At 45.4% G+C, this 27,323-nt stretch overlaps 1 protein-coding gene across 1 annotated transcript in view; it reads right to left on the minus strand.

Annotated features, from left to right (window-relative positions):
* Positions 1-6,308: 6,308 nt before the first annotated feature.
* LOC121277789 (meprin A subunit alpha-like) overlaps positions 6,309-27,323 on the minus strand; it is a 43,024-nt gene continuing 22,009 nt past the window's right edge. The window contains exons 10-14 of the mRNA XM_041187425.1: positions 24,488-24,703; positions 20,801-21,262; positions 18,542-18,718; positions 8,040-8,232; positions 6,309-6,462 (exon numbers count right to left, since the gene is read on the minus strand). Of these exons, the coding sequence (XP_041043359.1) occupies positions 6,309-6,462; positions 8,040-8,232; positions 18,542-18,718; positions 20,801-21,262; positions 24,488-24,703 (1,202 nt within the window). The remainder of the gene's footprint in view (positions 6,463-8,039; positions 8,233-18,541; positions 18,719-20,800; positions 21,263-24,487; positions 24,704-27,323) is intronic.

Below are 27,323 nucleotides of genomic sequence, written 5' to 3' on the forward strand. Positions count from 1 at the left end.
CTCTAGTGTGGTAGGCATTATGCTCATTTGGACCAGGAAGCCTAACACCAACTCACCACCCCAATGGGATTTTCTCTTCTTGCCTCATCTAGACAGCCACCGGTGGTGAGGGGACAGAGTCTGAGTCTGAAGCAAACAGAATTCTTGTCTCATTTGCCCTACTTATTGCTGCTTCCTGGAGCTGCTGTGGAGGGAGAAAGCCTTGCAGCAGCTTTCTCGCCATCCATTCCAAGCCCTACTTCATTTGTAGTATAGGATTTGGTCTCTACTTACTAGGATACCAATCATTTCACCAATCACATGCTTCTGTTGCTTTCACTGCCCAGCTACCTCACCTGGCAGTGCAATGTAGTCTTGCTGCAGGAAACCCACCAGGAAACTTTTTACCAAAACTCTCCAGCCTCTGGGAGCAGGAAGAGGTGAGGCCGGGGATTGGGTGGGTGGGCGGGGGGGGTGTGGGGGGTGGTGGGGGCAGGGTTAGGGTTGGGTGGGTGGTGGTGGCGAAACATCTTAGATGCATCATTAACCTACTGAAGGCCATGTTTTTGTGCCTTCCCTTGACCCTGTTTGCTTTGACAGCAGAGGAAATCTGGGCAGTTGCATCTCCAGATTTATTTCAATGGTGCCTAGAATCCCTGGCTTATGCTTTGTTTATTCCTTCCTAGCTAAAGGATGTTATGTACAATTTTAGCACTCCCTACAGCCACCCCAGGTGAAATCAGCCAGCTCAGCAAAGTCCACAAGTCAAGCAAAGGAGCTCCCTTGGCCTAGATGACGAACAGAATGATGCATTTACCGACTGATATTGCAAAAAAAAAGCTCTACTTCAAGTCTGTTCAAACACATCTTTATTTCAATATATTTTACAGTACAAATGATTTATATACTTTAAGATCAAGGGTTGATATTAATTCATAGTGCAGAGACCTCTGCAACAAAAAGCATTATATACTGTATAAACTGGCATATAAGATGAAAAACTTTGTACACTGCTCTCATGGTTGAAGGTCAAATGAATGGAATCTTGAGTCATTGCAATGGATGGCATTGTATACAGCAAACACACTAGCCCAGCTCTATCCATCCATTATGGACCCTTCAGCACTTCTCATGCACTTTTTTTTTCTCTTAAGTCCCACTTTGCTGCTGATTTATCCTCAAATCTATATCTGTTGATCCAGGTTCACTGCACACAGTGTCAGCAGAATGTCTAATAGTCAGCACACGTTAGTAACTGATACTTCATCCTCCCAGAGATTAGTAACATTGTAACATTTTAGGGGCACTAAAAAAAGCCTTCAGTCCACTTTTCCACAAATCTTCCTTTGGTGCATTTTGAAAATCCCTGAATCCCTTTTGCTGACAAAACCTTATCTAATTCCTTTGCAAAGCTCCTTAAAATGTATTGCTCCCTTGCCTGCAATCTGTTCCACATAATTACCTACATTTTAGTTTTTTTAAAAATTGCCCCACGTTATCTTTTGCTGCTGTTGCCTTTAATTCATAACTATGACACAAAGGGGGAAGAAATTGGAAAATCACCTGGAATGAAAGGCCCAAATTGGCAGCCCAAGGTTTGTCGGCTCAGATCCCCAGCCAACCCACAGGTAGTTCTTGAGGAACAGGGAGGTAACATGAACACAGGAGTGTGTTGGTCAAGGCAGCAGAGCCAACAGTCCTGTTGTAGAGCCAGGATTAGTAATTTTGCTCCTCCTAGATGGTTCATAGACCTGGAAAATCTGAGCATTGCATGTGTGGCACTTATTCCACCCAGTCTCTGATTAATTTGGCAGCAGAGTTCTAGATCAAGCAATTAGTCCCTGATAAGCATACTCACAAGGCCTTATTGCTACAATTGTACAGGGTTTTGGTGAGACCGCATCTGGAGTACTGTGTGCAGTTTTAGTCTCCACATTTAAGAAAGGATATATTTGCAGTGGAGGCGATACAGCGAAGGTTCACTAAATTGGTCCTAGGGATGAGGGGGTTGATCTATGATGAGAGGCAGAGTAAATAGGGCTTATATTCTCTGGAGTTTAGAAGAATGAGAGATTATCTCATCGAAACGAACAAAGTTCTGAAGCAGCTTAATAAGATAGACACTGAGAGATTGTTTCTGCACAGTCTCAGGATAAGGGGCCGATTGTTTAGGGCTGAGATGAGGAGAAATTATTTCACTCAAAAGGTTGTGAATCTTTGGAATTCTCTACCCCAGAGGGTTGTGGATGCTCCATTGTTGAATACATTTAATTCTGGGATAGACAGATTTTTGGTCTAAAAGCAGAAAATGCTGGAAAAACTCAGCAGGTCTGACAGCATCTGTGGAGAGAGAAATAGAGTTAACGTTTCGAGTCTGCATGACCCTTCTTCAGAGATTTTTGATCTCTCAGGAAATTAAGGGGTATGGAAAGCTGGCAAGAAGATGGAGTTGGACTCCAAATCAGCCATGATCATATTGAATGGTGGAGCAGATCATATGGTCTACTCCTGCTCCTATTTCTTGTGCTCTTCTTGCTATGCCTATTTCATGCAGGTGTCCTGGACATTTGGAAGTCGCTAGCTTCCAATTTGGCAGTCATACGCTGCTGGTAGGGATCAGAAATGTGACATTGCTGCAGAGTGGCCAGTACCAGAGGTCACTAATACCTGAAACCCAATATAAACCTGAGGAACAGAACCTCATCTTTCAATTAGGCACTTTACAGCTTTCCAGGCTCGACATTGAGTTCAACAATTTCAGATCATAATCACTGCGGCCACTTTGCTTCCTTTGCTTGTCTCAGTTTTTCTCTTATTATCACTTTCAGTCAACAGAACACCTGCTCTAGGTACATCTTTTGTTTCTCTATTTCTTTATGTGCTCTATCACCATTCCCTTTGGTCCTAGAAGACTAACTCTTCTGTCATTCAAACACTCCTGCCTTCCACCCTATCACAGGCCTTCCTTTGTCCTTGTCCCATCCACTCCTTGCTCAAAACCTATTACATTCCTAACTTTTCCAAGTTCTGATGAAAGGTCACAGACCTGAAACATTAACTCTGGTTCTCCGTCCAAAGGCGCTGCCTGACCTGTTGAATATTTCCAGCATTCTCTCTTTTTAATGCTGGATACCAATTTGTTGGTGTCATCACATTTGGGGGTGTGACATAATCATGCATGGAGATTCGGCTGTGGGGGGTGGTGGGAGGAAAGGTTGGAAAAAAAGATGAAGAAAAGTTTTCTGCAACCCCATCATATCAAGGCTCCTGCAGATGGGAAAATGAAAGAGCACAGACCCCTGCTGGTTCATTTCTGAAGTGGACTAAGGGTCAAAATATCAGGTATAAAGCCATCCAATACCGGTGCAGTGACCAGTTCAGCTAAAAACCAGACTGTCCGGTAAAACCAGACATCTGGCGCCTCAATTGCTGCCCCACATTTACCTCCCGATTACCAATTTAGCATCCACAAATTGGGCATGGTGCAGGCCAATTTCTCCGCCATGTGTTTAAATTCTCTATAGAGCAATGAAACTTGCTTGGATCCAATTTAGAGTCATAAAGTCATAGAGGTCTACAGCACAGAAAAAGGCCCTTCGGCCCATTGAGTCTGTGCCAGCCTAATAAGTACCTAACTATTCTAATCCCATTTTCCAGCACTAGGCCCATAGCCTTGTATGCCATGGCATTACAAGTGCACATCCAAATACTTCTTAAATGTTATGAGGGTTTCTTCCTCTACCACCCTTTCAGGCAGAGTTCCAGATTCCCACCACCCTATGGGTAAAAAAATTCTTCCTCACATCCCCTCTAAACCTCCTGCCCCTTACCTTAAATCTATGCCCCCTGGTTATTGATCCCTTCACCATGGGGAAAAGTTCCTTCCTGTCTACCTTATCTATGCCCCTCATAACTTTGTGCACCTCAATCATGTCCCGCTTCAATCTCCTCTGCTCCAGGGAAAATAACCCCAGTCGATCCAATCTCTCGCATAACTAAAACTCTCCAGCCCAGGCAACATCCTGGTAAATCTCCTCTGCACTCTCTCTAGTGCAATCACAATCCATCCTATAATGTGGATTCCAGAACTGCACGCAATACTCTAGCTGTGGCCTAACCAGCGTTTTATACAGTTCCAGTATAGTTGTTCAGAGAAGGTTCACCAGGCTGACTCCAGGGATGAGGAGTTTGTCTTATGAAGGAAGTTTGAACAGGTTGGAGGTTAGAAGAATGAGAGGTAATCTTATTGAAACAAATAAGATTCCGAAGGGCCTTGACAGGGTAGATGCAGAGAGGATGATTCCTCTCTTAGGGAAATCTGGACCAGGGGGCACAGTTTGAAAATAAGGCGTCTCTCATTTAAGATGGAGATCAGGAGGAATTTCTTCTCTCAGAAGGTTGTTAATCTTTAGAATTCTCTACCCCAGAGAGCAGTGGAGGCTGGGTCATTGAATATATTCAAGGCTGAGTTAAACAGACTTTTGATCTACATGGATGTCAAGGGTTATAGGGAACAGGGAGAAAGTGCAGATAAAGCCATAATCAGGTCAACTATGATTTTAAGGAATGGCAAAGCAGGCTCGAAAGGCCAAATAGCCTACTCCTGCTCTTATTTCTTATGTTCCAATGTTCTCTCCCTTGCCTCCTCCACTGTCACGTCCAACAACAGATGTGAAGAGCTCACAGACTTCTTTGTCCCTAAAACTGAGACTCTCTGATCATAAGCCTCTGCCACTTCCCTCTCTTCCCCCAGCCCACTGGATCAAACTTCCTCTAAGGTGCTCTGCGCTTGCCCTAAGCTCACATCTTTCTCTAGTGTATCTCCTATCTCCCCTCATGCCCTCTCCAAGTTCATCTTGTCCATGAGATCCACCTCCTGCTCCCTCAATCCTATCCCCACTAAATAGCTGACCACCGAACTTCCCTTCCTGGCTTCCATGTTAGCTGATATTGTTATTGGTTCTCTCTTCTCAGATATTGTCCTTCTCTCCTTCAAATCTTGCCTCAAATCTCTCCTTATAAAAAAAATTTCTTGACCCCTCTGTCCTTGCAATCTACTGCCCCACCTCCAACCAGCCTTTCCGCTCTAAAGTCCATGAACATGCTGTTGTCTGCTAACTCTGAGCCCATCCTTCCCAGAACTCCATGTTTGAATCCCTCCAATCAGGTTTCCACCCTTATCACAGTACTGAAACTGTTCTTGTCAAAGTCACAAATGGCATCTATCACAGAGTAACAAAGGTAGACTATACCTCCACATCCTTCTTGACCTGTACTTTCAGCCTTTGACACAGTTGACCACACTATCCTTCACCAATGCCTCTCTACCATTACCCAGCTGGGTGGGTCTGCCCTCACCTTGTTCCATTCTTACTGTTCTAATCATAGCCAGAGAATCACCTGTAAAGGCTTCTCTTCCTGCTTCCATACTGTCAACTCTAGTGTGCCTCAGTGATCTATCCTTGGTCCTTCTTATTTCTCATCTACATGCTGCCCCTTGGTGACATCATCTGAAAACCTAGTGGCAGGTTCCACAAGTACATCGACAACACCCAGCACAAAGGTTTCATCATTTTAAACAATTCAACTGTATCCCCTCTCAGTCATCCCCTTTCAAGAGAAAATAAAGGCTCAGGGAAGTTAATTTTTCTTCAGAAATCTGCTTTTAATGCACATTGACTGTTTCACACACTGCCACCAATGTCCACAAATACAGTTAAGGAGCAGTAGGCTATGATGCTGGGAGACATTTCAGTGGCAGAATGGGAGCCTGAGAACACAAAATGGTGGAGCAGGAACCTGAAGGCAAACCAATGGCCTGAGCCTTAAGAATGGTAGAATGAAAGCTGGAACAAAATAAGCACTTGAAAGGCAAGTATAGAGTAAATCAAGACTTTAATATTAAATGTACCAAAGTTTGAATCAAGTGAAGATCACTCTACTCATCAAAGACAATGTTTGAATTGATTCTTGAGATCTCATTATTGAGTCAGTCAACTACAGTATTTAAAATTCTACCATTTTGCTATAAAAAGCAGGGCCTCCAGTAATTTATATAAAGGTTATAAGCGTTACTTCAGGGAATAGTTCCGGCTGGAAAATGACTATCAACTTCTGTGTGGTTATCCTGTGCATAGTAATTATTTCCATCAGAAGAAATAGTAATGTTTACTGTGATTATTCATAAACATAGTCCAAACTTTATGGAATTATTATATACTCATAAAGCAATGCTTCCCTCAGTAATTTACAAAATAAAATCTTTAAAAGGTTTGTGACTTATTCATAAAGTAGGTTTCCAATTAGACATCTTTACACTTTGTTTGGTATCAATTAAGTGTTTTTGTAATCATGCTAATAATAGCAATGGCCAGTGCTATCACACCTGCAGTTGCTCCAATCATTACCCCAAAGAGAGAACCATGAATCTGTGCTGTCTCACAACGCTCACCGAAGTACAGGTGTGTTTGAGTTGAGGCACATCTGAAATAGAATAGCGAAAAATATGACTGTCCGTTACCAAAGCTCAAACTATTTTGAGCCATAATAAACAAGTATTCAGGTTGTACCTAACATGATGGATTTCAGCGTTCATAGAATGAAAAAGCACAGGAGGAGGCTATTGGACCCATTATGCCTCTTTTGGTCAGCAGAATTCCTCCTAGGGGCCCCACTCGAAATGAGCAACCTGCATTTCTGAGGTCATATTAAATTATTTTTGCTGGAATTTATTTTCCCATTTGCAGTTGATAATGAAGGGGTTTGAAGGTTACAGTGAAGGTTACAGTGATTACAAAGGTGGGCTTCGTGATTTGGGACAAATTTCCTCCTTTGCACTTAGACTTTAATCATATGAGCACAGGCAATAAAGGTAATGTGGGCAGGGAGAGTCACGTAACTCTGGTGGAATTTAATACCCTCCACTGTGGAGAGTTTGGTGGCATGGGATATTTAACTGGGCAAAAAAGTGGCAGGTGGAGACCCCACAGCCTTCCTGCCTCTGCCCCAATTAATTCTGGGGTGGGGAAGCTTGTGGGCAGCCTTCCTACCCCACTGTTAATTGAGGCTCTTAAGGGGGCAGCAATTAATGCCCACTTAAGGGCCTCCTCCCACTGCCGCAGGTATTAACCTAGCAGAGGGTGGGAGACTTGCCATCTGGGAAGCCTGAAATGCACAGCCTGTTGGGGTTGCTTGTGGGCTTCAGGGGGTGGAGGTTCTGATTCCCTCATTCAAAGGCACTCCGTCGCTGATCAAGAAACCTGACACTGGGGAGGAGGGTGCATGCTGAGAACCTGCCCTTGTCGCTGACCCTGTCCCCGTGACTCCCCCATCCTGCCATGACTCACCTCTGGCCTGGGTCCCTCAACAATCCTGTGCTGCAGGTGAGTGCATTGACAGTAGCAGCCACCGCTCCCAATGGCACTGCTGAGCGATGCAAAGCTGCCAGCCCCTGATTGGCTGTCAACTCTCGGGGCGGGATTCCCGACCCCAGGCCCTTGATCCTGGGGGAAGGCTCACTGCTGCCCAGTTATGTGCCTGAGAGGCCTTCCAAAAAGGAGGCGATGTGGAGCTCTCACTGGCTCTCTAGCCAGTGAATGAAACCTCTATTGCCTCTATTAAACACTGCCCCTAGGATTTATCCACTTTTATGCCATGTGTAACCTCATAGACAATTACTTAATGCTGAAGAACAAAATTGGAAAATCTACATTGACAGCTATTGTCAATTCCTAAACCTAGACAGGTGCTGGATAGTCCACCATTATGCACAATGTTCAAATCCTAATACTTACTTTTAAAATTGCCCTCAAAGCTGTGGACTTTCAATGACCAAATGCATAGACTTTTGGAATACATTGCTCGCTGACATGAAATAATGGCTGTACTGTTGAATAGTGTGACCGGAGGTCAGATGCTCTTGTGCTTGCTAAGGCAAAAAAATGATTGGACATACACTCTAATCGCACTGTGCAATAAATGTTGATCTATAACTGGAGTGAGATAACAACTATTTTCTTTCCTCAGAATGTCTCCAAACAACTTTAGGAAACTACACCCACCTGCAACTTGCTTTCCCTTTTGTCATAACACACACTCCCTTGTTCAGGCAATATCCAGGAGCACACCAATCTTTGAGGGGGCTCTGTGGCTGCTGCTCTTGTACGTGTCCAGCATATTCCACTGCTCGCCGATGCCTTTCATGAAAGCTTGGGAGTTGAATTGAAACTTCGGTCTTAATCAGTGAAGTCAGATCTTTAAAAAAAATCATTTGAATTTAGTTATTGGGTTGCATAATTTTATAATAGTGCAAATTATTATCAAGTAATAACTTAATAATTCCCTCTTTACTATTTTCCCTGCTCTCCTGAGTTACCTTGGGTTTTCAAACAGGTACCAGCCACTATCCAATTTTGCCAGTGGTACAAATCTTCAGGGAGCCTGAATAGTGAAAGTCTACAGGTTGTGCTTCGTAGGCATCACATTATTCTGTCGCTAACATCCATCAATATCTTGGAGGTTACCATTAACTAGAAACTAAGTTCGACCAGCCATATAAAAACTGTGGCTACAAGAGCAGCTCAGAGCCTGGAAATCCTGTGGTGAGTAACTAACCTCCTGACTCCTCAAAGCCTGTCCATCCTCTACAAGGCACAAGTCAAGAGTGTGATGGAATATCCTCCACCTACCTGGATGAGTGCAGTTCCAACAACATCAAGAAGTATCATCTAGTACAAAGCTTGATCACCACCCTATCCACCACCTTAAACATTCACCATGTCCACCACTATGCACAATGATAGGAGCAAATACCATATATAAGATAAAAACAAAAATAAAAATACCTGGAAAAACTCAGCAGGTCTGACAGCATCTGCGGAGAGGAACACAGTTAACGTTTCGAGTCTGTATGACTCTTCAACAGAACTAAGAAAAAATAGAAGAGAGGTGAAATATAAGCTGGTTTAAGGGCGGGGAGGGGTGGTGGGACAGGTCGAGCTGGATAAAGGGCCAGTGATAGGTGGAGATTGCCAAAAGATGTCATAGACATAAGGACAAAGAGGTGTTGACGATGGTGATATTAGCTAAGAAATGTGCTAATAGGTGACATTAAGGGTAGAATGCAGGATGATCAAGTACAGAAAACCCTGTGGGGGGGCGGTGGTGGTGGATAGTGGTAGGGGGAAGGGATCGTAGGGGGAAGGGATCGAAATAGGCCAAAAAGTAGAGATAAAACAATGCATAGAAATACATTCAAAAATAATGGAAATAGGTGGGAAAAGAAAAATTTATATAAATTATTGGAAAAAAGGGGGATCGGAAAGGGTGTGGAGATGGAGGAGAGAGTTCATGATCTAAAGTCATTGAACTCAATATTCAGTCCGGAAGGCTGTAAAGTGCCTAGTCGGAAGATGAGGTGCTGTTCCTCCAGTTTGCGTTGAGCTTCACTGGAACATTGCAGCAGGCCAAGGACGAAGATGTGGGCATGAGAACAGTGTGGCGCGTTGAAATGGCAAGCAACAGGGAGGTCTGGGTAATACTTGCGGACAGAATGAAGGTGTTCCACAAAGCGGTCACCCAGTCTGCGTTTGGTCTCTCCAATGTAGAGGAAACCTCATTGAGAGCAGTGAACGCAGTAGACTAAATTGAGGGAAGTGCAAGTGAAATGCTGCTTCACTTGAGTGTTTGGGCCCTTGGACGGTGAGGAGAGGGGAAATAAAGGGGCAGGTGTTGCACCTTCTGCGGTTGCATGGGAAGGTGCTGTGGGAGGGAGTTGAGGTGTAAGGGGTGATGGAGGAGTGGACCAGGGTGAACCTGAGGGAACGATCCCTGCGGAATGCTGCTGGGGTGTGGGGGGGTGGGGGGGGGGTTTGCATGAAGGGAAGATGTGTTTGGTGGTGGCATCATGCTGGAGTTGGCGGAAATGGCGGAGGATGATCCTTTGAATGCAGAGGCTGGTGCGGTGATAAGCAAGGACAAGGGGGACCCATTCATAGTTCTGGGAGGGAGAGGAAGGTGTGAGGGCAGATGTGCGGGAGATGGGCTGGACAGGGTTGAAGGCCCTGTCAACCATCGTGGGTGGAAAACCTCGGTTAAGGAAGAAGGAAGACATATCAGAGGAACTGTTTTTGAAAGTGGCATCATCAGAACAGATGCGACGGAGGCGAAGGAACTGAGAGAATGGGATGGAGTCCTTACAGGAAGCGGGGTGTGAGGAGCTATAGAAGTTGGTAGGCTTGTAATGAATATTGGTGGGCAGTCTATCGGCAGAAATTGAGACAGCAAGGTCAAGGAAGGGAAGGGAAGTGTCAGAGATGGACCAAGGAAGGGACTCCCACAGCACCTTCCCATGCAACCACAGAAGGTGCAACACCTGCCCCTTTACTTCCCCTCTCCTCACCATCCAAGGGCCCAAACACTCCTTAAGTGAAGCAGCTTTTCACCTGCACTTCCCTCAATTTAGTCTACTGCTTTCACTGCTCCCAATGCGGTTTCCTCTACATTGGAGAGACAAACGCAGACTGGGTGACCGCTTTGCAGAACACCTTCAGTCTGTCTGCAAGCATTACCCAGACCTCCCTGTTGCTTGCCATTTGAATACTCCATTCTGCTCTCATGCCCACATGTCCGTCCTTGGCCTGCTGCATTGTTCCAGTGAAGCTCAATGCAAACTGGAGGAACAGCAACTCATCTTCCGACAAGGCACTTTATAGCCTTCCGGACTGAATATTGAGTTCAACAACTTTAGATCATGAACATTCTCCTCCATCCCCACCCCCTTTCCGAGCCCCCTTTGTTCCAATAATTTATATAGATTTTTCTTTCCCACCTATTTCCATTATTTTTAAATGTATTTCCATCCAATGTTTTATCTCTACCTTTTAGCCTATTTCGATCCCTTCCCCCCACCCCACCCCCACCAGGGCTATCTGTACCTTGCTTGTCCTGCTTTCTACCCTTAATGTCACCTATTAGCACATTTCTTAGCTAATATCACCACCATCAACACCTCTTTGTCCTTTTGTCAATGACATCTTTTGGCTATCTCCACCTATCACTGGCCCTCTATCCAGTTCTACCTGTCCCACCCCTCCTTAAACCAACTTATATTTCACCTTTCATCTATTTTTCCTTAGTTCTGTTGAAGAGTCATACGGACTCAAAACTTTAATTGTGTTCCTCTCCGCAGATGTTGTCAGACCTGCTGTGATTTTCCAGGTATTTTTATTTTTGTTTTTGTTTTGGATTTCCAGCATCCGCAGTTTTTTTACTTTTATCCATATATAAGATGTACTGATGTAACTTGCCAAGTCACCTTCAACAGTATCTTCCAAATCCGTGACCTCTGCCACCTGGAAGGAAAGGGCACAAGACATATGGGAACACCACCAACTGCAACTTTGCCTCTAAGTCGCGCACCAGATTGACTTGGAACTGTATGCCTTCACTGTCGCTGCAGCAACATCTGAGAACACCCTTCCTAACAGCACTGTGGGCATACCCACACCACGAGGACTGCAGCGGTTCAAAAAGACAGCTCACCACCGCCATTTCAAGGGCAAATAGGGATGGGAAATAAATTCTGGCATCACGCTCAGAGATTGAATAAAAACAATCAACATGTAAACTATCCGTCAAGAGCCTCTGGATAATAATGAGCACCACGAAGTGAACCCAATTTCTCCATCAACAACCCAGGCCAAGGCCAAATTTGTGTTTTCCCTGTATTCCATGGTATAGAGAATATCAACATGATACACTTAAATAACGGCCAAAAGTTCCAATGCTCAAAATGCTGAAACTATTTCATATTTTGATGATTGCATTTTAATTGCATTGTCTAAAAATTACTGTTTACGATATTAGTGCATGAATACCTTACATGCTCATTCTTTTGTCTACTATTTTTAGAAAGAAGGAAAGAATTTGCACCTATGTTGTGCCGTTCATGACCTCCAGGCATCCCAAAGCCAATGGCAGACTTTTGAAGTGTAGTCATTGAGATGAAGACACAGGGTAGCCAATTTGTGCACAGCAAAATCCCACAAACTACAAGTAAGTAAATGTTGGTAGAGGGATAAATATTGGCCAGGACAACAGGAGAGCACCCAGTCTTCTTTGAATAGTGCTATGGGATCTTTTGTATCAAACTGAGAAAGCTGACAGGGCCTCAAATTAACGTTTCATCTGATAGATGGCACCTCTGACAGTGCAGCAAACCTCAGTCGTGCAATAGGGTGTAATTCTTTCTTGCCAGTGATCAGCAGGTGGAGACAGCATGTGGCTTTGCCAGGGTTGCAGACTCCCCTATGGTGCAGGATGCCATTGATTGCAAACACAATGTGTTGGGGTGATGTGGCTGTCAAGGTTGAATAGCTGACAGTGGGCGGAATTTTCCATGCCCGCTGGTGTCGGGCATGCTCAACGACATGAGCGGACAATATGTCAAGAAGGCCAGAGGTCGGTTTCATGATGTCGTGAAACCAGTTTGCAATCGTCTGCTCAGCCCGTCGATGGGGAGCTGCGTTCCCCACTATTGGACATCAGAAACCTCATTGTAATACATCTGCATATCATTGTAAGTTCAGCCCGCCAGAATCTTGCCCCCCAACTGCATTAGATCATTCACCCATGTTGGCGGAAGAATATGCCTGTGCAGAACACACCTTGACAAGTGTGACATGCAGAAGTCGGGACTTACCGCCAGGTCTTTGCTCACTTCGTGCACGTCCAAGAAGCAGAAGATGCTGGAGCCCAACAGCAATGGCACACTGGAGAAACGTCCATGACCTGCTGGGTGTATTCTCATAGACATGGCTCTGCCGCGAAGCAGCTCACAGAAGGTGCCACGTCACCATTGAGTGTCTGCTCAATATGGATGATGGATGAGGGGGTGGAGAGGAAGGTCCAGCTGGGTTTGGGAGAAAAAGATGTATTGGGGTTGGGAGAGGAAGGTCTAGGATCGACTGGGAGAGGAAGAAATGTCAGGATGGGGTAAGGTTGGGAGGGGGAATGAAGGGGTCGGGATGGGGTGAGGTTGGGAGGGGAGAATGAAGGTGTCCGGGGAGTGGTTGGGAGGGGGCAGCGAGAACAGGGGGAGGAGGGAACACAAGAGAGAAGACGGCAGCTGAGGACATGGGTGTAAGGCGGGTGGAAAGTGTAAGGGAAGGAGTTCAGGAATGGGGGAAGGAATGTGGAGAGGGGAGGGAGTGAGGCCGAAGGAAAAAGTAAGTTTGGAAGAAGGAGTCGGGAAGGGCGAAGAACTAAGGGTGGAGGAGGAAGTAAGGGTGTCTGAAGGAGTCAGGAAGGGGGAAGGACTAAACAGGGGTTGAGTCTGAAGGCGAGGGGGAGAACAAGGGGAGGGGTGTCTGAGGCGGTGGGGGGATGGGGGGTGGTGGGGGGTGGGGGGTGGGTTCCAAGGGTTCCAAGAGGGGGGAATGGAGTTCCAAGGGGGAAGAGGTCTGGATAGGGAGGTATGTCCTGGTGCATGTGCGAGGCAGGGCTCTGATAAGTCCATGACTGCCTCCTGGGGAGTGAACTGAAGGTGGTATGAGGGAATGGTGAGAATGACCAAGGGCAGAGTGAGGCAGTAGGGCGGGAGGTTGAGGATTCGAATGTAGCGGTTGAAGGGATGGTAAGGGTGGTTGGTGGGGACACGGAAGCAGACACGGACCCTGGGGGTGGGAAGGAGGAGGCCAGGGAGGTGGATGGGGATGGGAAGGAAGGGAACGTGTACGTTCACCTGGACATCCCCAAAGGAAAAAGGTTGTGGCTGGTAGGTCACTGAGAGGAGGTGGAAGGTGATGCCGGGGGATCAACTGTGATGGGGGAAAGAAAATGGGTGACTCGGGGAGGGGAAAAGATTGGGGAGCTCATGAAAAACTGAATCCAGACTATGCTGTCCAAATCAAAAGTGGAACGACAGTCGTGGTGAGCAAGATCAGGTGCTGCATGGAAGTGTGATCAATGGGTGGGCAGAGATGCAAATCAACTCAGATGGACAACTGAAAGCGAACCCCTGCAGGCAGCATTGAAAATGCTCAGGAACATTGAGGATCTGCGTGTGTGGGAGTGTGCTTGCACGAGGCTCTGAAAGGCCCTGCCACACACACACTTCTCCCTCCAGAATCACTCGTTGGCCAGCTGCTCCCTTTGCGATGTCTGAGGATAAGGTTGGGGGGGGTCATAGCCAGAGGGGACTCAGAGGGAGAGGACACCCTCTGAGATTCCTGAGTGGATGACGCAGGGATAACCCGCTGCTGCCCCTCCTCCCTTCGAGTGACTGGGGGCCATGGTCTGACTCCTTGCTGGGACGTCGAAGTGGCTCGTTTCCCCCTTGCATCGCCACTTCAGGAGCTCACCCATGTCTCCCATGATGGAGCGTAGGTCTGCACACATCTCCATGTTCTGCAAGACCAGGGTCTCCATGGCGTCCGCCATCTTGCCCATGGAGGATGTGGGCAACACTTCATCAGAGAGTAGGCGAATGCTCTCCTCCAACTCACATGCCATGCTATTGAAGGCTTCCAGCATTTCTTCATGATGTTCTCTCGCCTACTGCTGACTCTCCAGGGTGAGTTGGAAGACCAAAACCAGAGGCTCGTCATTTGACTAGGACTTCACAGATGCTTCTTTCCCAGCAGTCCTCCGAGTGCCGGGAAGCTCGACGGAACCTGCCTCCTCCTGCTGCGGACATGCGTCCGTGCAGTAGTCACCAGATTGTGAACCTGAGCCTGCTCCAGATCTAGGTTCCACCAAGGTGTGTTTCACTGCGCTGATGGAGGGTGTGGGTAAGCATTGAGACGGGTCTTCCAGGTTGCTTATTTCCAGCTCCTCAATGGAGGAGGTGTCCTCTTGGCTGGAAGTGAGGACCTGGATGGAGCTGAATGACTGGCTGTCTGAAGGTGTCAGTCACTTGGCAGAGATCCCTGTGAACCAACGTATGATCATTATTGCATGGTAGCACAAGAACACGCACTCACATTTGCGTTGAGAGAGGGATGATGTGGTGCAGGATGCTCATGTGAGTGGTCACCGCCAACCTCACCATCGCTGCAGGCATGGTCCATGTCCTCACCAGTCAGCACAATGGCACACTCCTCAAAATGAGTGAGGGGTCTAATGTGGTATGAGTTGAGAGTGATGAGAAGAGTGAGTTACCCTGGTAGTACGGATGAGACTATTCATCCCGTAGCAGCACCGGGTGGCTGTCCTCTTTTGCAGGGCATTGGCATCGACCACTGCTGCCACCTCCTCCCATGTGGGATTGGTGATGCAGCTGTCCATCCTGCGGCCAGAACTGGGGTATAGGACATCACGGTGGGCCTCCATGGCATTCAAAAGGTGCTCAAAGGATGCGTCATTGAAGCCAGGGGCTGCAATCTTTTTGCCTTTCAGGGCCATCCTGTCTTTCGTGAGATAGCCTGGGCAGGAAGCACTGAGAGGTGTGCACGCAGCTACACTCTAAATTTTTTTTAATATTGATTTATGGTATGTGGGCTTCACTGGCTGGGTCAGAATTTATTGCCCATCCCTAGTTGCCCTTGAGAAGGTGGTGGTGAGCTGCCTTCTTGAACTGCTGAAGTCCATGTGGTGTAGGTACACCCAGAGTGCTGATAGGAAGAGAGTTCCAGGATTTTGACCCAACAACAATGAAGGAACGGTAATATATTTCCAAGTTAGGATGGTGAGTGACTTGGAAGGGAATTTCCAAGTGGTGGTGTTCCCATCTATCTGCTGCCCTTGTTCTTCTAGATCATAGTGGTCGTGGGTTTGGAAGGTGCTGTCTAGGGACCCTTGGTGAATTCCTGCAGTGCATCTTGTAGATGGTACACAATGCTGCCACTGTGCCTGGTGGTGTAGGGAGTGAATGTTCGCGGATGTGGTGTTAATCAAACGGACTGCTTTGTTCTGGATGGTGTCAAGCTTCTTGAGTGTTGTGAGTGGGGAGTAAATGTGGCGCTTGCCATGATGAAGCGGCGAGGTGATGGCATTGCAGGCGAATGAGAGCTCACCCACCATGGAAATGGCATGTTTCCTGGCAATGTATAATTAATGCGGAAGGTTTAGGATGATACAGCGTCAGAAGCAGAGCAAAGTGACCACGCTTAGTGCAAATCTGGGATAATTCTGCCCTGCGTGTGTGAGATGTGGGTGTGAGATTTGCAGCAGTGCTAAGTGTGTGAGGGTGAGGCAAAGTATAGTAATGTCAGTTATGTAGCCTGATTGATAGAGATTGTTGGTAGTGAGTAATGGGGCCTGTAGTGGACTGAGCAGCGACTGAGATTAGTTGTGAAGTTGTTGGATGCATCCACTGTCCTAGATAACTCATATGAGAGAATTTAACTACTTGTGGCACAGCCCTCTAGGCCCTGGAGACTTGACTCCTGGCACTGATCTCCACACTATCTACTTCCACTGCCTTTGACCATAGGCTTGGAGACTGTCCTGCCCCACAGCAGATACAGGACATCTCTTGTTTTCCACCTCCTCTACCAAGGTCTGCAGTGCAGCATCTGAAGCCCATTCTCTTCCATTTGATGCCTTTCCTTACTATTTCCCAAGACATATTCACTTGCTGCACAACTCCCAGCACCTCCAGCTGCAATCTGGCTCTCCTTTTAAGAGGTGCAGTCTGGCTTTAAGTGGTGAAAGTAAGTTACAATCTTACAACCCCTGCTGACGGGTGCAGCTAATTAACAGTTTGGTGAATCCACAGAAATCATTAAATGAGCAGACAGCACAAGATTGGCATGCTGCCTGAATTCCAATATAATGGATCCAGTTTAATCGCGCATCATCATCCCCAGGCCCACTTTCAGGGGATATCTAATTCAGACCCCTTAGTTTGTCTTTTATCTCCCAGTTTTCTCTCTTGAAAGTGCTGACTCTTGCAGTGGCTCCTCCATGGATGGTAGTTGGACTCCAGCACCGCTCATGGACTGCTGTTGTCCCCTTTAAAATTTGATAGCTGAAGATTGTCTGAACTTTACAAGGGTAATTAGGTTAATAAACCAACAGATTGGAATTTTTCAGTCATTCCGTGAGTCACCGAATGTTAGCTTAACACGGCATAGATTTTGTCCTTAGCAAAACATCTCTCAGCAATTGGGCAGAAGACTCTGTGGAGTAAGTTACTTCAAAGAGAATTTAAGAAGCTTCCATGCGCAAAGCAAGGACCGATGTCCATTGACTATACATCTGGAATGCTCTGGAATCCTGATTGAAGGCAGATCTGGTAGTGACTATGCTTCAGAAGTACATAATTGGGTATAAGGTGCTTTGGGAGGTGCTGAGGTTTAAAAGGTGCTATGCAACTGCAAGTCTTTCCTGTAATGCACGAATAATATTTGCTCTGGTCCTTATCTGCTTATGGATATCCCAGTTTGCCGCAAAGCAACAAGGAAAATGTAGCAGGGCTTGTCAAACTATGACAATAGTCATGTAGTTAGTCTGTAGGTTGGGTCATTGTCATGCAGATTCACACTGACATAAAAGGAACAATTCAGTGATTTTGATACAGATTGCGGCACTCACAGCCCATATTCCTTGGTCCATTAAAATTAAGAAAAAAGGAAAATCACATGGCCTCATGGGTCAGTCTCCCTGCATTGCCGACTGAAATTGCAGAATTCCTCCTTGAAATTTGCGCAATTAGGTGTGAAGCCATCTGAAGTGATCTTAGGAAAGAGGTACAGGGCTCTCTCCAAAAGATCATCTCATGCCATTTCACAACACAGTAGCTGCATCACAGCTGTAGACAGCACAAAACAAGTACAAAACCTTCCCAAGTAGTCCCTTTCAAACGTTATCCAGAAATGAGATAGCTGTTTCTCTCTTAACGTCTCTTAAAATTTAATTGGCAATGCACAGAGCTCTGCATTCATTGGTCAGAGACTCTAAACAGAGCAATATCCGTAATGTGACAATCTCGTATAGCACTGTATAGACGTGTTTGATAAAGTAGCACATTAAGGCAATATGTTGTTTTTGGAGGTCAAAATATTAATCCACACATTTGCCTCACCAAATCATGAAAGGGGCTGCTACTCGGAAAACAACGTTACATCATTGCGCATTTCCTCTTAATACTATATAATAAAAAGTGAGTAAATTTTGCAATGGCCTGTGAGTCTTGTTCATCAGGATAACCGGATCAGAAGATTGGGTACAGACAGCAATGCACCCAATTTACAGTGATTCAGGTTTTCCATTCATTGGTTTAAATGTAGCAATTCTCCAGTCCATACTTCCATCCAGCGAGACTCTTCACCTTACAAAATGTATCGAAATTCATCCCTCGTAGGTACCTGCATTTGAAATTGGAGCTCTTGCAAATGTTCTCTTTCTATCTATCACTAAGATCATCACATTGTTTTAAAGGATTTATCAGTTCTATATTTACCCAATTTCACTGCAAGAGCTTTATGTCAAAATAATTGTCACTCCCTGTTAATACTGAAAAAGGTACCGGTAGCAATAAGCATTTTTAAAGATCATGAACTCTTGAGGAAAAATTAATTAGCAGCAGCAAAAGAAGGTAAGGGAAGAAAATTTGCTTTACCTTCAAACTCAAGTAAAATAATCAAGTCGTCATTTTTTAAGAAGCTTCTACGTTGAAGCTGCTTCTGTGATATGAATGCTGACCAACCCCAGGAGATATTACTCCAGTAACAGTCACAAATAGAATCATAGGTTCCGGTGAGCGTAGGCTTGTCCCACATGAAGGTGTCATTTCTGTCTGTAATTAAATTCATACAGCTGTAGTTATATTAAATGACTTCCATACCACATTAAACATTATAGTTAAAAACAAAATCCTGAGTACTGGAAATCTAAAATAAAAATAGAAAATGTCTGACAACTTAATGGTGTGACTGTCTTCATTTTTATCATTCACCTAGGTTTTGCACTATTCAGAAAAATGTTAAAACTCAATATTGCATTAGATTGAAGAAATGCTGGATTGTTGGAGCCTTATGCAGTTGTTACTTGTACAAATATACTTGGTGACCTATGGATTCACCGATGGCATTGCACTTTTAGTGTTCTTCTCTTCACAGCCCATTGAGGAGAAAACTGTAGGGCTAAGTAATGAGGCTTTTCTTATAAGAGAAAAGACAGCATGGAACACATCATGCAGATAATATTTTTACTTGATTCAACTGGGTGCAATAATATATTATCATATTGTCACTACGAAATTATATTGTTACCTAATTGACAAAATAATCAAACGGTTTTCCTCAACAGGTTGCTAAGGGTTTGTTGTTTGATGGATGATATACTAGGCATGCTATTTTCCTATATCAAACAGCCAATAAGCATTTGTAAAATTCAACTGATACCATATGGCTCTATGATCATAAGAATTTTAGGGAACAGAAAAATACAATTATGCCCTAATAAGGTAACTAGGTGATCAACTTGGGAGTAGCCATTAGACAATCCTTATCATTAGACAATGGGACAATTTTCTGAGTTTGCGCTGCCTTTGAAGAGTCTAGGTGAAGAACTATGGTCAGTTCACCTGTAATTTTCTGAATAATCATGACTGGCAGCAAAGCTTCCCAATAGCACAAACTTGAAACCCTGACCTTTAAAAAGTCTGAAGTTTGGTTGCTGCTTTTTATAACACTATGCACAATTGGCAAGCTTGCTCTTGTTTCAGAGATTGTGCAATCAGACTGGCCTCATGCACGAATAGCAATGTGGTTGACTCTTCATTGTCTTATGGCCTAGTAAGCCATTCAAGGAAATTAGGGATGGGTAACACATGTTGGCCCTTGAAAGAATTTAAAAAATAGAAATTCTCTGATAGAGGAATACTCTAATACTGTTATTATCGTCTGAAACTCTCCAAACAATGAAATGATAACTGTTACTCCACTTCCAGCATTCTTGATGGTGTCAATAGTGCAGTTTCCCATCCCACTCCTCAGCATACCTTATATTTCAGCCTCATCATTTGTGCTGGACAGATAGGAATGCAACCCAGTGAGGGCAGTCCTACCCAACTTGCCACAACAAGATGAGGTGGTGGAGGAGAATCATAGCGTCAGCTGTGTCAAAGGCTGCAGACAGGTTGACAAAGATGAGGAGTACTTTATCTTTGTTGCAGTCACATAGAATGTCATTTGTGACTTTGTTAAGGGCCATGTCAGTGTTGTTCCGGTGCACAAACCTGATAAGAAGGGTTCAATGGTAGAGTTGCAGGAAAACTGAGCACAGATTTGGGAGGTGACAACGCATTTAAGAGAAGAAAGGGAGGGTGGAAAGTGGGCATTATTTCAAAAGGAGCGAGGAGTCAAAGTGTTTTTTGAGGAGGTTTATAATAATGGCAGATTTGAAGAGGGAGGAGACAGTGCCTGAAGACAGTGAGCTTAGGCACTATATCAGTTAATATGGAGATTGGGAAGAGACATTAGATGATCAGCAACTTGGTGGGAATTGGGTTGAGGGAACAGGAGATAGGTTTCATGGACAAGCTGTGTTCAGAGAGGGCATGAGAGGAGAGACTGAGAAGGGAACAAGCTCAAGGCTATGGCGAGAGGCTATGCAGTTCTCAGTAGAATTAGCAAAAAAGATTATTTTGCTGGCTTGAGATTCTTGCTTTTCTCAACAACATTGCTTAATGTTAATTGACCATTTTCACTCATGTAACACAAAATTAATTGGACTTTTTGCCAGACATGGGTCATATTAACCGAGAACAAGGAGAGGTTATTAGGCCCAATGAGCAGTTCCTTTCTAGTGGGTAATGTTCCAACACCACAGCATTGTACAGGAGTTCCTTTGGAGATATGCAATTTTATTTTCTCACCTGCTATTACTTGGCTTCCATTTGTAGTGAAGCTTCTACTGGATGACATTCTAAGTTTTACATCAGGATCTTGGTCCATTACTGTGAGAATGGCTTGCCTGTTCCCAGCTGGCCACTCGAGGATGCCATCGTTTTCACCACTGCACAGATGGAAATGGAGCCCAATGTAGTTTTCATAACGAGAATGAGGAGTTAAAGAGACGCCATAGCCATAACCTTCTGGGCTATAAAACCGTGGACTTCTTAAATGGTCATTACTTCCAGTGTTTTGAAGAACATGAGTGAAGTTCTTTATTTGCCAGACACTATTAGGGCATCGTGTTTCAGTAAAAGTAATGTCATCCAGGAAAATACCGCCCGTAGAATTTGTGGCATTACCAATTATACCTTGGAAGACATAACGAAACTTGACCGCAGCATGAAAGGTCACATGGGCGATGTTCCAGGACTGAGCATCTTCAGCTAAAGAAAAGCAGAAAGTGTTGCTTAGTGAAAAAATTGAGACATGCCAGTTTTGTCACAACTTCAGCTGGCTTCTGTAGGCACCCTGACCTACTTGCAGAATAAAAGTATAATAAAGCTGATTACAGGGGTTTTCACGCTGTTTGCAGCTTCGAGTATGGAAAGTATTCATAGAGGACATGATTTGAATGAATTTGAATGTCATAAATCAATTTTCAATTAGATGGCTTTGTGACTCTTGAACAATAAAATAGAAAAATAGTGGGCTGCATTTTACCTGCCCCCACCGGGCGCATTTCCGGTGCAGTGGTGGGGGCAGCACGCAAAATAGGGGCAGGCACCCAATCCACTACTTTCCCACCCACGCCTGAGCTCACCCCCATTATACAGGGGTTTTGGGGGGTGGGGTTAGGCGGCCACCAAAATTGGCAGCCTGCCCGCCATGTTTGAATGGATAATTAAGGGTCAATTAGACTTGTTACCAAGCCAACTGACCCTGATAATATGCTGCCCACACCATAAAACCATTGGCGTGGCAGTTGGGCGGGAGTGTGCAGCCCATTTTTTAAAATATTCTCTTCAAAGGACAGGAAGGAAGGGAGGGTCCTACCTTTGGGGAATGCCCAATGTGGATTGGGAACGGTTCCCCCTAAGATACAACACTCCACCTTTCTGCCTACCCACCTGCAGCCTTATACCCAGCCCCCCTACCCCCTCCCTGACCTGCCCAGATGCTCCATGCTCAAGACCCCGGACTTAACTATCTCCAGAATCCATGCGCCTTCTTCCTTCTCCTCTTGCAGTCCTGGCAGCACCCACTAACGCACTCTTGGCACTGCGGGACTGATGGAGCTGCCAGCCAGTCAGATTGGCTGGCAGCTCCCAAGGGTGGGGCTACCTCCCCAATGATGTGCGGAAGTCCCATTTGACCCTTTTTTAGCCTTCCCACAGCACGTTAAGGCTATAGGGGGTATGTGGTGGTAGGGTGCGGGGGCGGGGGCGGGGGTGGGGGGGGAGGGGGAGGGGGGTGATTGCCAGCATTATGCTTTGCTTCTGGAGGGATGGTGAACTGTCTGCCTTCTCCATGACAGGCGTCCCCTCGCCCCGCCCACCATAATATTTCCAATCCGTATGTTTGAATCATACAAATGGTTTTGATGGAAGGTCATGGTCCTCAAACATTAATTGTTTCTCTGTGCAAATGCTGCCAGAACTCCTGAGTATTTCCAGCATTTTCGGTTTTCATTGTTGACTTTTTTTTTAACACTATTCGTTCATGGGATGTGGGCGTCACAGTCTAGGCCTGTATTTATTGTCCATCCCTAATTGCCCTTGTTCAGAGGGCATTTAAGAGTCAACCACATTGCTGTGTGTCTGGACTCACATGTAGGCCAGACCAGGTGAGGATGGCAGGTTTCCTTCCCTAAAGCACATCACAGTGAACCAGATGGGTTTTTACAACAATCGTTTTATGGTCATCATCAGACTTTTAATTCCAATTTTTTATTGAATTCAAGTTTCACCATCTGCCATGGTGGAATTCAAACCCAAATCTCCAGAGCATCCTGGATTACTGGTCCAGTGACAATACCACTATGCCACCACCTCCCCATTTCCTAATCTATTTGACCCTGCATGAATTTGCATGCGGCTCAGATAATAATTTTAAGATTATCACCTATGAGGCTCCACTTTTCAGTTTAGATCTTAACTCCTGATACTCCTTTAGCAGGACCGCTTCCCTCATCTTTCCCACGTCATTGGTACTGAAAAGAAGCATAACTGCATCTTTCCTCTCCCTTTCCAGATTCTGTGCCATCTGTTTTGAAATGTCCTTATTCGGGAAACAGGTGTGTAACACACCCATTGGGACTCTCAATCCTGATTACAAAGGATAATGCCTATAGCCCTAATTTTAGAATTGTCTGCAACCTCGATCTTTCTACTATATCCCTTCCCCTTGACGGCCTCCTGCTCCATAGTGCCTTGGTTGACATTTTAGGTGTCCTTCTCATAGGTCAGGATCTAAGAGGTGGCAGAGTTTCACGCCCTGCCAGCTGAAGAGTCGACAGGGATGTTGGCTACCCACCAGCCACTTAATGCTTGAGGAAGTGTTGATTATCTGGAGGCGAGTCTTCCATTCCTTCCATCCCAATCAGGAGGAAGTTCCATCTCAGAGAGCTGCTGGCTAATCTGTTTGGCCAGGAATGGTGGACACTGTTGGGACAACAAACAACCCCAGCAGCCTGAGCGCCAGACGCAACAGGATAGGGTAAGTCCAGGATCTCACGGCTGGGAGGGGAGGCCCGTGGGCCGGGGTTTCCTGATGGCAAGGCCAGATAGGGAGGGAGAATCTGGTGGGGAAAGGATGTTGGGGTGGTGCGGTGGTGGGCGGCGGGGGGGGGGGGGGGGGGGGGGGCGGGGGTTGGGCGGAAATCTTGGGGAAGGCACCCAACCTGGAAAGGGACCAGCAAGGGAGGCGTACACACCCTCTCCAGCCCAAAGCCTGAGCAGGGTAACCTGCCGGACCTTCCTGCTTCCCCGAACTCCTCCTTCTGACCTCAAAATCAAAATCAGGAGGGAAGTGGCCTTTATATCACCATTAATTGACCACTTAAGGGCCTGATTTGGAGTGAGAGCAGGGAATCCAACTTAGCCTCATCTGCTTAATGTAAAATTGCAGACAAGTTGGGAGCAACAAGAAGGCAGTGGGAAGGCCGCATGGGGAATTTTATGAGCCTCCCACTTACAAATACACCAGACGAGGCCTGTAAAATTCTGCCTTTCTCCTTATCAGCAGATGTATTGAGTACATAGTACCTGTTGGACAGGATCCATATCTGTTGGATTTCTCCCACTAACTAAGTTCCTTCTACTTGGTTGACTGATAGTATTATCTGATGCATTATCAAGGAGCAATGAGCAGCAATTAAAAGCATACTTATATAAATTTCTCCACAGTGGAAAATTTTCATTATATTGTTATTTTCCTGAAAATGTAGGACATTCTCATTCTACTGCAATCATCCATCTGATGGCACAAAACAGCTATCAAATCAGCCTGAACATTTGGACCAAGGTATTATCCCACACACCACAATTACCAGAACAGCCTTAATTCTTTACATAACAATACATTCGACCAACAGTTGCACGGTTTATGGGCCATAACTAATTGATGCTAAACTCTTAAAGTGACTTTTTATAAACTTCAAAAATCCATACCTTTTAAAGTTTCAACTTTAACTAGTTTTCGAACAGTTCCAGTTCCATCATCCATTTTCATCCAGACAACAAGCTTATCCATAGGGCTTCCTGTCATTTTATAGAAGAACTGAAGGCATTGCTCAGTCCTTTTGGGGTAAAGGATCCGGGATTCCAGAATGGCACTTTGACCATCCTTTCCACTCGCAGTATTAAAGTACATGAAGTATCCAGCGTCTAAAACATGAAGGATTTTTTTAGCAAAAGAATAAACTTGAATTATTCTTGAACATTATATTTTTTAAAAATCTGATTCAATACATGAGAAATCAAGATGTAACAACAGTCACTGATAGGGCTGGGGCTAGGTTAAGTTCCACACATCTATGTCAAAGCACAACCATCAAGAAGCACCCAGCCGAATCAAGCTGGCAACACACAACATCTGACAAAGAAAATAAATGCCCTACGTATAACTTGAAAATTGTGCTGAACATTTATTTTTCATTGGTTCCAAGGTAGCAGAAGCCCAGCATAAGACACCAAAAAAGGCGGTATTTAAATAATGAGAATAAAAATGCAGATGTTTTGGTAGCAACTGCTTAACATTTGTGGTTTGGCCACTTGTGGGATCTTTGTTCCGGTGGGGTGAGTGCAGGTTGGAGTTGGACCCGCCACCTCCAGATAACAGTCAGGAGGCGGCCACCAGTGCCGCTGAGTGCCAAGGCGGGCTGTTTAAAAGGCCCAACTCAGTTCTCTGAGACTTCGTCACAGTTGTTTTGTTAAATATTAGGTCCTCTAACCCCAATTCCTCACACCCCCTGGCCTCCCCACCCACTTTCCATGCCATCTCCATGCCAACTCATACCAACCTATGGATCCCACCCACCACCATGGCCCCTTATAGCCCCTATTCCAACTTAATGCCAACTCAGGAAAACATATGCCAAACTACCCACCCTCACAACCTCCATGCCAATTCACCCAGCATCCACCATGGACAGACCTCAGGAGTCATGTTGAAATGAAAGCAAATGAAGTTCTAAATATCTATTACAAACTTCACAATATAAAAACACTTCAATTCATGAAAGCCTATACAAGATATTTAAATCCCTTCAAGTACTTAACGCCTTATAAAAACAAACAGTTGTTTACATAACCCCATATCAAAGATCCTTTAATAACCTCTTTGAGTTGGCAATCAAACTATGAACTTTGGACTCCCTCATGTTGTAGAAAGCAACTTTTTTTAAAGTGCTGGGGAATTAAATAACTTCACTGCTTGACAGTTCCGCAGACCATATCTACCCTTGATATGCATTTATGACTACTCTAAAAGTCATAATCCTGCATTATGGTCTAAGTCCCTTGCTACAGTGAAAATGAAGCCTGTTTGAGCTCAAATGGTCCTATTGAGTTTGGGTTTCCCTCATGTGTTCCTCTTCCCTTTTCCTAGCAATGAAAAAAGGATCTGGTGGAAATGGGGGCAGTACTTCTGGATCCAGGGTCCGCCCACCATTTTGCAGTCTCTGCAGAGTTTCCATGACTTCATGAGAATCCAGGTCAGTGACCCTAGCCACTTCAGCCATGTGTAAAACAATAATTCAGCTGGTAACATGAGCTTCACTGCAGCAGCTACAAAATTGTGAACAGGCTGGTTTAGTCTTGGACAATTGCGAGGGAGAGGAAAGGAGCCAATTTCAAGGGGATGGACTTTGGAGCAGGGAGCAAAAGTAATGACTTCAGTCATTCCAGTATCTAATTGCAGGAAATTTCTGCACATTCAGTGCTGGATTTCGGATAAGCAGTCTGATAATTTGGCCACAGTGGAGGATGTGAGAAAGGTGATGTTAAGGTAGAACTGGATATCTTAAGCGTACATGTGAAAACTAACACGGTGCCTTCAGATGATGTCACAGAGGGTACCATGTAGATGAGAAATAGGATGGGCCAAGGATGCATCCTTGGGGACACAAGAGCTAATGGTGGGGGAGCAGGAAGAGAAGACATTGCAAGTGATACTCCGATTACTATGCGATAGATAAGAATGGAACCAGGCGAGAGCACTCCCACCCAGCTGAACAATAGTGGAGAGGCATTTCAGGAGGTCAAACCCGTCAATGGCTACAGACAGGTCAAGAAGGATGAGGAAGGATAGCTTATCTTTCTCATGGTCACATAGCATGTCAGTTTTGAATTTGATAATGGCCGTTTATGTACTATGGCTGGGGTGGAAGCCTGATTGGAAGGATTCAAACATGGGGCAGAATTTTTCGCTGAGTGGGTGGGCACGCGCTGACCCGCTCGAGAGTGAAATACCGCATGACGATGTCAAGCAGGCATCGCGACGTCATCGCACACTCTTGCAATATTTCGGTCGGCAGGCGCACTTCCGGGTCTAGCGCACACCAGCCGACAATTAAGAGGGCAATTAAGCCCATTAAAGGCACAATTAAGATTTTTCATTGCCCATCCAGCGTTACAGTTGGCAGGCAGGCAAATTGGCCAGGCAGCCTTTGGATTTTTCATGAAACCTCATCCGTGGGTGGGATGAGGTTTCTGTGATATATTAAAATAAAAATAAATTTCTAAGAAATGGGCAGCATTTTCATTACTTACATTTTCAACTGACTGATTATGAAGCTTGGACACTTCTTTCTGGTTTCTGTGACCTTTATTTTAGCTTGTTCAGGTCTCCAGCTCCCTGAAGCAGCCCTCTTGCCTTCAGGGAACTTCCTGTGAGCACTTGCCTGCGCACGCACTGACTTCAGTGCTCGCCCTCCTCCCGCCCCCCACCCTCGCAGCTCTGAGCCTTTCAGTGCCCGCACTTCACGCTGGCCACGTTACTTGGCTA

Source organism: Carcharodon carcharias, chromosome 5 (assembly GCF_017639515.1).
Source record: "Carcharodon carcharias isolate sCarCar2 chromosome 5, sCarCar2.pri, whole genome shotgun sequence".
Lineage (NCBI taxonomy): Eukaryota > Metazoa > Chordata > Chondrichthyes > Lamniformes > Lamnidae > Carcharodon > Carcharodon carcharias.